This window comes from Symphodus melops (genome assembly GCF_947650265.1).
Source record: "Symphodus melops genome assembly, chromosome: 3".
NCBI lineage: Eukaryota > Metazoa > Chordata > Actinopteri > Labriformes > Labridae > Symphodus > Symphodus melops.
In genome coordinates, this window is record NC_136693.1 from 19,837,847 (window position 1) to 19,851,604 (window position 13,758).

At 40.4% G+C, this 13,758-nt stretch overlaps 1 protein-coding gene across 2 annotated transcripts in view; it reads left to right on the forward strand.

The window, feature by feature from the left end:
• galnt2 (UDP-N-acetyl-alpha-D-galactosamine:polypeptide N-acetylgalactosaminyltransferase 2) overlaps positions 1-12,236 on the forward strand; it is a 52,292-nt gene extending 40,056 nt beyond the window's left edge. The window contains exons 11-16 of one of the 2 annotated variants that reach the window (XM_079339852.1): positions 904-1,030; positions 4,566-4,658; positions 5,745-5,828; positions 6,088-6,241; positions 9,679-9,798; positions 9,908-12,236. In XM_079339852.1, the coding sequence (XP_079195978.1) occupies positions 904-1,030; positions 4,566-4,658; positions 5,745-5,828; positions 6,088-6,241; positions 9,679-9,798; positions 9,908-10,063 (734 nt within the window). In that variant the 3' untranslated portion in view covers positions 10,064-12,236. The remainder of the gene's footprint in view (positions 1-903; positions 1,031-4,565; positions 4,659-5,744; positions 5,829-6,087; positions 6,242-9,678; positions 9,799-9,907) is intronic. The other variant, XM_079339853.1, reaches the window with a different exon arrangement.
• The last annotated feature ends 1,522 nt before the right edge of the window (positions 12,237-13,758 follow it).

A 13,758-nucleotide genomic window follows, 5' to 3' on the forward strand; every position in this document is an offset into this window, starting at 1 on the left:
GCCCTGCTGGCCATTAGAAATAATGAAGGTTTTTAGGCATCTCTGCTGTGGCTTCACTTTTAAAACAACCGAACATAACCACTTCTTATACATGGTGTATGGCTGTTAACCTGTTCACATTTATATTCTACTTTTATCATAATTGTCCTTTTGCTCTGATTAACAACACATTTCTGCTCTCATATAAAACGTCAATCTCTCTTTGTACACGGAGAGCACCGATGATACGTCTCACACTGTCATCAGCTTATGAACTCTTTCAGGGTTTCAGTGCCAAGAACTGAAAATCCTCTGATGGTCATATCTGAATGAAAGAGTCCTCCAGATGAAAGTTGATCTTAGAAAATGATAGTGATAATGTGACAATGATCGTAGTTAGGATTGAGTGAGGAGAACCTAAGTGTACACAATAGAGATCATTTGTTAACTGTTCCATGATGTAATAACTGTTTTGTCTCCCTGCTGCCTTGTCTGAATTCATTTAGGAAATCTTTTGAGAATAAACAGTATGATTCATGTCTCTCTGGAGACAGTGCAGTGATTCACAGCTGGATCAACAGCTCACATTCACATTTGTATGTGGTCTCATTTTGAAAACACTTATTCAAGTACAGACGATGCTAGTTGTTGGGTTTAGGTACTCGTCTTACAGTGTGCTTATAATAAACAACAGTAATATTTATACAGAGAAAATGTGTTTGACCTGACGTGTGTGTGTGTGTGTGTGTGTGTGTGTGTGTGTGTGTGTGTGTGTGTGTGTGTGTGTGTGTGTGTGTGTGTGTGTGTGTGTGTGTGTGTGTGTGTGTGTGTGTGTGTGTGTGTGTGTGTGTGTGTGTGTGTGTGTGTGTGTGTGTGTGTGTGTGTGTGTGTGTGTGTGTGTGTGTGTGTGTGTGTTCATTTCAGAGATCTCATTTCGTGTGTGGCAGTGCGGTGGCAGTCTGGAGATCATCCCCTGCAGTAGAGTTGGTCACGTCTTCAGAAAACAACATCCCTATACGTTCCCTGGAGGCAGTGGGACAGTGTTTGCAAGGTAACACACACACACACACACACACACAGTTGAACACTCATAGATGATGTAAGCACTACACCTTCATTCATGTATTTCATTTCTGATTAACTCATTTCTTGTCGTCACTTGTTAACTTCCGACTTGTGTTGTCTATCCTGAATATCTTGAGAGTCCTTAAAGTCATGATGACAGACTTCATACCAAGGTCTACAAATACTGAACGTCTGGCAGACAATCTGCCTCAATTATTTTGACCCAAACTGAAAATGTTTTCTAATCCTTTGATCGAGTAGTTCTGATATCAAACGTTGTTTCACAGTATCAACCTGCTGTTTGAAAAGGTTCTCTGGCAGTAAAGGGTTGAGTATCTTTTGCATTAGTGTGGAAGGTTGATAAAGAGCGAGTAAGGACGTTATTCTGTTTTCCAAAGTATTGGTAGTTGGATCCCAAGATCTTTAAATGTATCTTTAAGAAAAACAGCTAAATACAGAATATCATAAACCAATTACCATAACCCCAGCAGGCTTCTAATTCAAACATCAATGTGTTCATATAAAATTCAGCTTTTACAATGAGTCCTGATTCTTTGGGACTTTTTGTTATGATATCTTTGGTCATATTTTTTATTTCAATTGATTAGTGCCTCTCCTTATAACACTCCTCAGACTTATTGTTTTATTTACATAATTTCTGACTCTATATTAAGTTTAGTGAAAGGAGTATACATAATTGAATTTAAGTACAGCTCAGAGACTACACCAGCACTGCATAATTAAAAAACAAGTGCTGACAATTAAAAGACAATAAAGTATTAAACATAGGGGGGGGGGGGGGGGGGGGGGATTGACTTCAGATTTGGAAAGAGCTCTTTTTCTATAGAGGAGATCTGTTTACTGATACGCTGAACCACATAATTACTGAATGAGCATCAACAATAGGAAACATGATGCATGAAAAGATATGGATCTCTGCTTTGAATCTGTCTCCAACCACAAGAATCTCAGCCTGGAAAAGAGCCCAGCAAACCCTCACAGCCCTGATTAACAACTTCACCAAACACAGGGAATTTAAAGAGGTTGTGGTTTCTCTGGACAAAGCTCTGGGGAAAAAAAAGAAACATAAGGGCATGATGAGGCTTCCTTTCGAGTATTTTTGGAATCCACAACATGTTGTATTTTTATAAGTTACTGTCAGAGACAGTCAGTCAGAGATGTTGAGTGATATTTGTGAATTGAGACTGCCAGCAGCAGATAAACAAAGACAAAATGTTCCCGGTAGCCTCAGACCAACAGAGACATGAGAAACAAAAGAGGATCAGACCTCCTGGGATCTAAAAAAAGACTTACTTAAATGTATGACAGTTTAGATTTCATGATAATACGCTGACTGTAGAGGGGACTCATTTTAACCCAGAAGCACAATGGTAATATGGTGTGCATGTTGTCTGTCAGTTACATAAAAAATACACACAGTCGTAAAAGTAGCTGCATAATCCTCTCTTACAATTTGAGATATCATGTATTATTAACTTGATGGCTGTACAAGTGTTCTCACGTGTCAAATGAAGAGCAGCTTCATTTGTGCTCTGCGGTTCAGCTCGGGACATCTTCTTACCCATCAGCTTGAAAAAAGTCCCACATACCCTCTCTAAGCCTGCTGCCTGCTGACCTTGGGGAGAAACGAGACAGTGCCTGTTCTGTCTACTCCGATGACTTGATAATTGTTCTGGGAGTAGCATTTCCCAAATATCTTAGTTGTGTATATTGTCTGTCGAAACAGGACAGTCGACGTTAAGAAGCTCCTTTAAGCCACATTTGTAGCTCCCTTGAGTATCGGCCCTGTTGCTGGGCCTGCAGGTCACTTTGGATGAATCAGAGATTTCTACAGAGCTTGAAAACATAGTCACAGTTAAAGTTAGTCAAATACTGCAACTGTGCTGTCTGTACTGTGCATATGTGATTCTAGGTTAAACTGCTTTCATGATGTAAATCTTGAGACCCTCCGTGTACTCGATGTGCCATACGTAAGAATGTATATTTTCCGAGACTAAATGTAAGACTGAAGTCAGTAATCTGTCTCGACAAAAAAACAATAAGCAAGGTCTTTTAGCTGCTAAAACGTCCTGATACAAAACTTGTTGCCATTAATTGGCGCAACACAAATAAAGATTGAGTGATTGATAAAGACACTTGTAAGCATCCCCACAGGATGAGATTCTTTTGTGGTCATTCATCAGACTAAAAGAGCTAACAGAGGTAGTGGGATATTGCAAACTCCTTGCTTGCTGTTCTACTTCTCTAGTGGTCGAGCGAGCAGGGGCTCAACATCTATATAATCCAGCTAACATTAAAAAAATGTTTAAAAGCATTGTCCTTAACCACCATTTTAATTTCCATGAAAGACCCCCACAAATAAATACATGAATGATAAATACTGAAGAAACTAACAAGCCAGGTATGGTATTCACTGCACTTGTGCCTGCTAATTAGTGTTGACACACTACTATTGAAATGTACTCTCGATCAAAACTGGAGTTATTTATTGTCAGAACTAATAAAATAAGCTGGAGGGGGATCAGGCTGTGAACATGTTTAGATATGCTGTAAAGCCAGGTACTTTCATTTAGGCCTGTTAGTTATTGCCTCTCTTTTTGGGAAACTGTAGTTTTTGGCACTTCTGCTTTTGATTTCTTTGCAAATGATGAGAGCTTCATGCCCGATGTAAACACACGGACACACATACAAGTTTGGTGAATTATTTCAAACACTGTCAGAGCTTTATTTTATGAAAGGTAAAAGTCTTTCCTCTCATAACTTCTTATGATGGTCAGGTGAGGCCCCACAGAATACATGTTTTGGGGGCGCATCTAAAAATAAGTGCCATCATTCTTTGTCTGAAAATGACTGCTATCACAAATGAACCAACCGGCATAGAGGGAACACATGCACATCAGGAGAAATGAAGAGCTGCATGCTGGCTAGTTATTGTCGTCTGCCGTTTCAGCCGACTTACTAATGTGTGTGTGTGTGTGTGTCCGTGTGTCCGTGTGTCAACACCCGTTGAGGAGAGGATGTTGTGACACACGTTTTAATGAGGCTATTAAGGTAGAAAGTAGAGATGAGCAGGCCGTCTTTGTTCTGACTCCTGCCGACGCATCATCAGACTAAATGTAAAATTTGACAAAATGTCACCGGACATTATGTCAGCAAAAACTCTCTCACTCGAACACAGACGCACGCAAATACACACACAGTAGCTGGAAAAATAAACACAGTCACGCTAACCCGTTTAACCAGAAGAACTCTGCCCCCTTATGGCAGAACAGATAGATGAACAAGTGAAGCTAGAGGACGGTGCCTTTTTTGTGTCCTTTGTGACGCATTGTGTTTGCAAACACACACATACATACACATTAATACAGTTTGACACGTCTTTATCATAAATGTATCACTGTCTCTTTTCCCTCCATCTCTGTGTCACTTTCTTTCTATGTCACTCGCTCTATCTTTCCTCCAACCCTCCCTTATTCGTCTTCCTCTCACCCCTCTCTCAGGAACACGAGGAGAGCAGCGGAGGTGTGGATGGATGAGTTTAAAAACTTCTACTATGCTGCTGTACCCTCAGCAAGAAATGTCCCCTATGGAAAGTGAGTACAATAAAGCGATGCAGGAGTTTTACAACATTACAAAACCATAACATTAAAATGACAAAAGTGGCCACATAAATGAGCGCATTAATTTCATTTCCCATTAGCAGTATGTAAGCTGTAAAGAAGTCAGTTTCCCGTTTTATGGAGGTGTCCTGAGGCGGTTAATGTGGCTTAAGAAAAATAGGGCAAAATGTCGGGGCCTGATTTGCATTGATCGAAAGGCTGCTATAATATTGGATACACTGAAGGGATTAATGTTAGATCATGAAAGCATGAGCCAAAGTGGAAGAACATGATAGACAGAAATGTCATGTGCAAAGAGTCGGGGAATACAGGAGGAAATGGTAATAAAACAAAAACAAAAATAATTGTTAACTTTAACGATATTTAACGTTTAAAACACATGTCAATAAGCTCTGTGTGTTATGTGGTTGTGAAGTCATCAAGTTATTTAAAGAATTAATCAAGTTAGGTTTACGGTAAGCCTCAGCTTTATTTTGTTTTGAATGCTAATTGACAAATGTTTGCATGCTCACAGGCTAAACAAAAAAAACATATTAGCAGTTAGCTTTAAGCCTTAGTTTACATAATGCTGCCACTCAGAGCTGTTAGCATGGATGCTCAGTCCTGTTTATAAAGGGATATTATTTGATGAAAAGTTCCATATCCCTGGTGACCTTTAATTCTTCTGTTCTCTTTTTCTTTTTTTAAACTAAGTCCACTCATTCATTGTGCTGCTCATTGCTTGTTCGCACATTCCCACTCTCCTCAGAACTGTCCACACAGCAATAAGCTCTTTCAGATTCCTTCTGTGTAGCTCAACAAAGTGCTTATTATACAACGTTGTGGGAACACTCCTGGCATCTCCCTCCAGTGCCAGCCTAAGCAGTTATTTTCCCCCGAAGGATGCGGCCTCATACGTGCCCTAGGCCTCCACTATCTGCCCTCACAGACTGTGAAGAGTAGGAGGGCTATAGTTCAATCAATATCTGCTTCTTTTTTTTTTGATTAAACCTCTCTCTCTCTCTCTCTCTCTCTCTCTCTCTCTCTCTCTCTCTCTCTCTCTCTCTCTCCACACAACAGCATCCAGAGTCGTTTGGAGATGAAGAAGAGGTTAGGCTGCCATCCATTCAAATGGTACCTGGAGAATGTCTATCCTGAACTGCGGTGAGAAAATGAGTGCATTTTATGTAATATGATAGGGGAACATGTTATGACACAACGATGTTATGTAATGAACTTTAATTACACACAACGCCCACATAAATTCTAGTTGAAGCATTACAAGACCACAGATCTGTGAGGAGAAGCAGGAGGACTTCTGTTTGCTGGAGTCGAACATTTCAGACTCACATTTTATAAACCTGGTAAAAGCATGATAGATTAAAAGACAACGCAACAAATCTGTCTTTGTTTGTATGTTCAGAGTCCCCGATCATCAGGACATAGCTTTTGGAGCCCTGCAGCAGGGAGGAAACTGTCTTGACACCCTGGGACATTTTGCCGACGGGGTGGTGGGCGTCTATGAATGTCACAATGCTGGAGGAAACCAGGTAGCGTTACCACAACGACACACTCAGGTCAGCTTTTAAAATCATGGTCTAAAGACACCTGGGTGGAGAGTGGTGGCACGTGTGGTGAGAGCAGGGAGTATGTTTAAGGATTCAATAACCTGTCAACTGATGTGACATGTCTTGGGAGATCTGTAGTAATGAAAAGTGTCAATGTTATTGATGTTAAGGACATTTACTGTTTCAAGTCTAAAAGACAATACAGCTTGTTAAATAATGTGTACAAGGCTCTAATGGCCGAGTGGTTAGTTTGCGCGACCCGTGTGCAAAATCTGTCCTCAGAGCGTGCTGCCCGTGTTCAGATTTGACCCGTAGCTCCTTTCCATGTCACGTCATTCCCAAATGTCTCTCGCACCTTCCGCTGTCCTGTTTAACCGATAAAAGCTCAAAAATGATAGTTAAAAAAGAAGATAAAGTATACATGGAAGGTAAAGCCTGCACAAAGAATCTGTACATGGCAGTACTTTTCAGGAGCACTTTGAATGTATAGTGTGTGTGTGTTTCTGATTTAAGCCTTTTCTATATTGTGAGACAGGGAACAACAGCTTCAAGCTTTGCTGTCGGTACAACTTTATACTTTGTACCTTTACACTACACAATATTGAATCTGAAACAGTGTCACACACACACGCGCTCGCGCGCACACACACACACACACACACACACATATATATAATGCTGTGAAGCTCTGGCAGCTCCGATATTTTACAGTGATGCCATTAATAACAATAATAACTGTTCCTGAGGTTGTAAGTTATTTAGTATAGTATGATTTAACACTGGTTGGTACAGTCTTTGGTAGATCAATATATAAAGAGTGAAAATAGTCATTTCTTGTGACACATTGTTGTATAACTGAAGACATCCTGTGACATTTCAAGACCTTCATATAGTCTCTAAATACTCGTAATTAACATTTAAGTAAGAGCCTGTTAACACTGCTGCCAGGTAGATGTGCAGCTTTGCACAAAACTATTTACAGCATGTTGCAAAGAACAAGCAGGATGTGATTTTGTTTTTTTGGAGTTGTCAAAATGAACACAAATACAAAGTACTGTTAAAGTTCATGGTAAACTGACAACACATCCTACTGCTGACGCCTGTCTGCTCCGCTCTGGTGCTCTGCATCATGGGCTTCGGACAGTGCTGCGAGTGCAAGTAGCTCTCACTCTTAAAGAATAAAAAGGCTGATTAAAAAAAGTCAATGAAGTTAATAAACAAGCAATAGTTTATATACAGTATAAACTCAAAAGCACTGCATTCCAAAACAATTGCGAGAGTAAAAAACCCTGCAAATGCTGCAAAAGCCAAAACTATACATTTACTACACTGGTGGTAAGTCAACTCAGGCACACCACTAATTATGAATATCTCTTTGCTGAATACAATGAAAATAGATGAGTTATTAAAGGAAAATCTTAGAGATGCCTGGAGTTTACCACAAGGTTCAGGGCTAACTGAGCTTCATTGCTAACCCACTCCCTGAGACTCGACACCGGTCATTTGGGCTTTGTACCATGGGGAGGTTGGAGGTATAAGGTCCTCGGTGGCAGAGCAACCAGCTCCGCTGAAGACAGTAGCACGGTGGTTATGGTTGTTTGCAACTGTTAAACAAACCTTTTTCATTTTCTCTTGAACTTGAAACTAATATCCTCTAACCATGAGACGTGGATTTAGCCGTGAAGCCCCAAAGAACAACACTGGTGCTTTCCACACAGTATCTCCTCCCCATCAGTTAGCTCAAACACTAATTGACAAATGGGGAAAGTCAAATTCTTCTGAAGAGTCCATTGTCTTGTCATCATCTCAGTGGCAGTCCATTCTCTCAGCGTCTCAGTTTAATGCAGAGGCTGAGAAGAATGCCTATCAGAGGGAGAGGGAGGAGGAATACAAGGCAGGAGAAGTCGGGAGGCGTCAAATAATTGAGATGTCTGCAGGCAGAACATGCCACCTTCTCAGATGGAGCTTCAGACCCGGAAGACGATGAGGGAGCGGGCATGCACTCTACATATGATGGAAGAATGTGAAATCAAGAAGCTCAACTCGAGGTTTCCGTTCAGTGTCAAGAGCCACGTGAGGCACAGATCGAGGAGAAGACCAAGGCCAAGTTGGCAGAGGAGGAGAAGCGCCGGAGAGCCATGAGGGAGTTGGCTCTAACCCAGCTGGCCATTAAGCAGACTAATGAGAATCGAAGATAACAGGTTGAGGCCAACAAACTTCTTCAGAAGCCCTTTTCCCCTGCCCTCCATTCCCTTGAGAATGGCGTGGAGGTCCAGATTGACAGCGTCATCAGTAAACCTGTTGGCTCTGTAGGTGAACTAAGCGGTGCTGGTGTACCTGGCAGTCTGCATGATGCTAGAGTCCTGTGCTTGGCCACTACATGCTGCCTATCTATCCACTGACTAGCTGGCTCATGATGCCTTTTCAAGGCACTGGTCACCTCACACAACAACAACAACAGCTCTACAACCACAAAACAAGCAAGGCAAGGGTTGATGTTGAAAATGCTTTTACTGCAGTGACTGCAGTCTTGACAGAGTGAAGTCCATGGGGATCACCCGTTGTGTACTTCACAATCTCCTGCTACTGCCACCTGGGGCAGAGACTGAGGGAGTAGACGTGCGTGCATAAATGGACACCTACATAAATGTTACTCCTAACAATAAAAAGGGATTCAATTTTAATAAATTAAGTAAATAATTTTAAAAAGACAAAAAATAGTTTGTTTAACTTTATGTTTAATATGAGTGGCTGCATATAACTAAAATAAACTGTGCTTCCTCACAAACCTTTATTTATTACATCGTATGACAATAAATATATATTGTGTGTGTGTGTATTTTTTATTTTTTTTTAAAGATTTATTTTGGGCTTTTTTGCCTTTATTGTAGTGACAGAAGAGTGCACAGAGACGGAAATTAGGGAGAGAGAGAGAGAGAGAGTGGGGATTGACATGCAGGAAAGGAGCCACATTGTAGATTTGAACCCGGGCCCCCCTCGTTGAGGACTAGCCTCCATATATGGGGTCACACGCACTAACCACTGCGCCCCAAATTATATTTATTTTTAACAGAACTTTGATTAATTTAATATCTTAATAAATCTGTTTAATAGAAACACACAAAGAGTTGGGTCAAAAAACCATGTGAATGAGTTCATTTGAATAAATAAGGTATTCAATCAGTTATAAATAAGAGGTTAATTTAATGATAACTCTGATGATGACACTATTTATAAATCAGCCCAAGTCTTTGTTGTCACTATTATAGGTGCTGTAAAAAAAGTTTTCATGTCAGCTCATTTCAGGGAAACATTTTAACCCTTCCTTATGTGTTGGTCATTACTCTTTGCTGAACTGTCTATATTATTGGGCTCTGATAGATCAGGGAATGAGGATTTGTTTATGTTTGTGCATTATTCAACATGTTGTATCTATTTCTGTATAGGAGTGGGCCCTGACGAAGGATAAGTCGGTCAAACACATGGACTTGTGTCTGACGGTGGTTGACAGAACGGCCAGCTCTCTTATCAAACTACAAGGCTGTCGAGAGAATGACAGCAGACAGGTAATACATACAGGGACTGCTGAATGGTAACAATGCTGAAATACACATTTTTAACATTTAAGCATACAAAATGTCATGTTTATTTCATGAGGCTGTTGTGTGTTGCCAGAAATGGGAGCAGATAGAGTCCAACTCGAAGCTTCGTCACGTGGGCAGTAATCTCTGCCTGGACAGCCGCAGTGCCAGGATGGGCGGACTCACAGTGGAGGTCTGCGGCCCTAACCTCAACCAACAGTGGAAGTTCACCCTTAATTTACAATCATAGGGGGCGCTAGAGACCCTCTGAAGATCGGACATCATGTAGAGACACTAACAGACTCTGAGACACGGATGAAGAGATGGAAATGAACTCAAGGAGAAAGACAAACTCAATGGATTAATGGATCCCTCTCGCTCCCTCCTCCTTCTCAGAGGTGCAGCAAGTCATGTCTATACGCTTCTCCCCCAACTCAGCCCTCCCAAAATACAGAGCCACACCTTCTGGGGGAGGGGCTTGTAGACAGTAGACGAGTAAACTTACTGTGTTTGGTGGATGGTTGCAGACAGTGATGATCATGCTGTGGAGAAAAGAGATGAAGGGGCTTTCCATCCAAACAACATACCTCAGTGTTATTTCCATTGATGGCTCCAGAGACAAATGACGAGTGAATCCTTCGTTTTATTTGTATTTCTGAAATGCTGGTGAAAAGGAACTCATTGATGTTTTTTTCTTTATAATTATTTTATTTTTAGTATTTTTTTATTTCTTGCTGTTACCTCCATGGAGGTAAAGTAGGAGGTGGTGTTGTCTTTTATTTTATTGTTCTCAAAGAGAAGAAGATGTTGGTGGTGTTGCTCTGCTCCGGTGCTCTCTCTTTGTTTTAACCACATTGGGCTCGAGCCTGTAATGGATGGTGGAAGCTTCTGCTTTGGTTTTTGGATGGTTTGAAAGAAGGAAATGGACTCGATTCTCTGAGCTTTTCCTTCAGTTTACTCCTTTTTGGTTTACAGGATCAACGGAGGAAAAAAAAGAGGTGAAAAGGAGACAATAATGCTGTGTCTGATACTTTGGGTTGTGTGTTGTGGAGGGGACAGGGGTTCACGGGGGAGTTTTCTCCGCTGTGGACAAGGGCCTGACATCAGGTGCAGTTCCTGAAATCAGGAAGTGTCTTGAAACCTCCCTCTCAGGTTTTGCTGTTTGTCTTCAGGCTGTCGCACTGGCTGCTGCAGCATCTTCATTTCCTACTCCATTATGTCTCTGAAGAAACAAAAAAAACTTCCTATCCGTCTTATTTTATTTGCCTTTGTGTTAAAAAAAAAAAAAAAAAAGGAACCAAATTTAAAATGGATGCTTTGTGTTCAAGGAATTCAGGGGAGCAATTAAAGAGTTTCTCTTCACTTATTCTCACTGCTCTCTACAGCTCTCTGTGGAACCGATCATGTTCTTCTTTTCTGCACAAATCGTTTTCTTTTCATGCGACTTTGTTAGAAATGTAGGAAGGAAATTGTCTTAAAAATATCGCTCCAATTGGATTTTATGATGCAGCTTTTTCTCTGGGGCAAACAGGTGCTCACTGCAACAAGATCAAACTTTGATTGATCATCCAGCAGCGACATGATTTAGATATTTGTTGCTTTACTCTCATACCCCTCCCTGCTCTTGCACGAACTTAGAAGAAAATGCTTGTGTGTGTTTAGCAACATTTTGCACTTGACATCAGAGAACCCCTTTATTTGCCAACATAACATGAAACCGTGTTTATTGTAGCCGGAGAACAGATTCAAAAACAAAAGGGTTTACAAAGTCATGGCTGAAGTGCAACAGTATAAATTGAGCATACGCACGTGTCCTGGGAAGCTGCGTGCGACAGCCATCAACTCCAACATTTCCACTCAGTCACTAATGCTTTCCTTCAACACATTTTGTTTTCGTCACTGTGCAGTTTAGATGAGCCATCTGTTCAGGAGTTTGAAGCTGCGATAAACAAGGTTTCACTGTTTGTTTTCATTGTGCAGAGAGGTGAGCAGGTTTTTTGACCGCGCACGCAGGTCTGCCTCATTTTTTGCTGATGAGAAATTCAAACGACAATTCATCTTGTTTATTTTAGCGATCTGCTTCATTTTGCAAAACAATATTTCATTGTCACCAAACAGAATGATGCCACTGTCGTTACCTGATAGTTTTACTAATACCATTTACATTCCATGAGTCATACCTGATGCCTGTTGTGTATCTTCTCTTTTGGTTTATAACCGGGGTTCATCTTAAACTCCTCTCAACCTTCATTCAGCAACACAAGACATCTTTGAACAGAAACACTGTACAGCAGCAATGACCTTTAAAATCACATGTTCTCATTTCCATTATGTCTCCATTTGTACACAGTATTTCCCTCACACGCACATTCAGAAATGCTTTGTAGGTTCTTTTGTTTCTTTTCCTGATTAATCGAGTTTGACAAAGACAGCTGGTCATGTTTTGTGTTGTCTGATTCTTCCTTTGTTCCATGGTTTTGTTTTTTTCTTTATTTCCTTCCATCTTGTCCTACATGTTTGCCTTGTCCTAAACATTCATCCGAACTGTTAGCAGAGTGGATGACTGAGAAAGTTAAAAAAAAAAAAAAAAAAAAAAGCCTGTGAACTGACAGGTTGCTGCATTGTGATGCCTGGCTGCAGGACCCGCGGGGGGGGGGGGGGTTTGAGACCCACGGGGCACCCTTCGATAAGTGTTCAGTGTTGTGTTTCCATAATTACCAGAATCTAGAGTCTAAATCTGATTTAGGGATCCTGTTAGACTACATGCTGATCAGGAGGTGGATCTACTGACTTAAAAAAAATTAACTTCTTTTTGGGAACTGCAAAAATGGATAAAAGTTGCAAATCAAATTGTTTCTGAAGAGCTATAGTAGTTGGAAGATGATTCTCATAATCAATGTTTGCAATTAATATCCATAAAGTACAGGACATAAAAACCTTTATTCACTTTTAGATATCTTTCCACACATCGTTTTTTGTGTTTTTGGGTATAATACATTGGGTGGATCTGAAGTTTGTGTTGTCTTCAGGTGAGCTAGCTGCAGGTACGATCATTTTTAAATTATGAGTCTTTGACATGTCGGCCCTTTGATAAAAGCAAGTCAGGGGCCGATCTTATGGTGTTGATGTGCAAATGTTTTAAACTCTGGATTTGGTATTACCAAGTATAATCCAAATGTTTAATCAAATGTTAAACTGTCTGTTTTTGGTTGCCTGTAGCTTCCTGTGATGTCACACCACTGATGAGTAACAAGATGTGACAACCAGAAAGAAAAGAAAAAGGGACTATAAATACTTAAGGCAGTAAGTCTGCACAATGCAGAGAGATTCATACTGGGTTTTTTTAATCACATTTAAATTGTCTTTGAACTTCCTGTTGTTTAGCTTATAAAAAAATGTCAGGCAGCAGAAACTGAACCAGCAAACAGCACACACCTGAGTGACCATGGCAACAGTGTCTGCTACAGCAATGCAGATGTGTTGTTTCAAGCCTTTTCTTTTTTTTAATGGAGTCTTACTCTTGTGAAGATAAAACGATTTTTATGTTATTGTTATTATTTTATTACATACACAAAGGAAAACGACTTAATTTAGTAGTCAAGTGTCTCACTTTGATTAAATGTTTACATCCTTAGCACATTGTGCCAAAGTTCCTCCCTGTTTTCTCTTTATGAGGAAGAAAGAGGTGGAAGAAAAAGTCTTTGCAAATGAGTCACAGTCAACTCATTCACTGTCAGACAAATATTGCCTCTAGTATGTTTTGTATGCTATTCTTTCTAGTCTCACTTCCACCTGTAGGACATGTCAGAGGAAAGGAGCACTCTTTGCTGCTGATCTATTGTCTAGTTTATATTCGCTGTGGGCTGAAATTTAGACAAAGGTTTCCCTTCATTGATGATTTCAGTTTGTGGGTGTTTTTAACTTGAACTAGATCAGAACAATCAT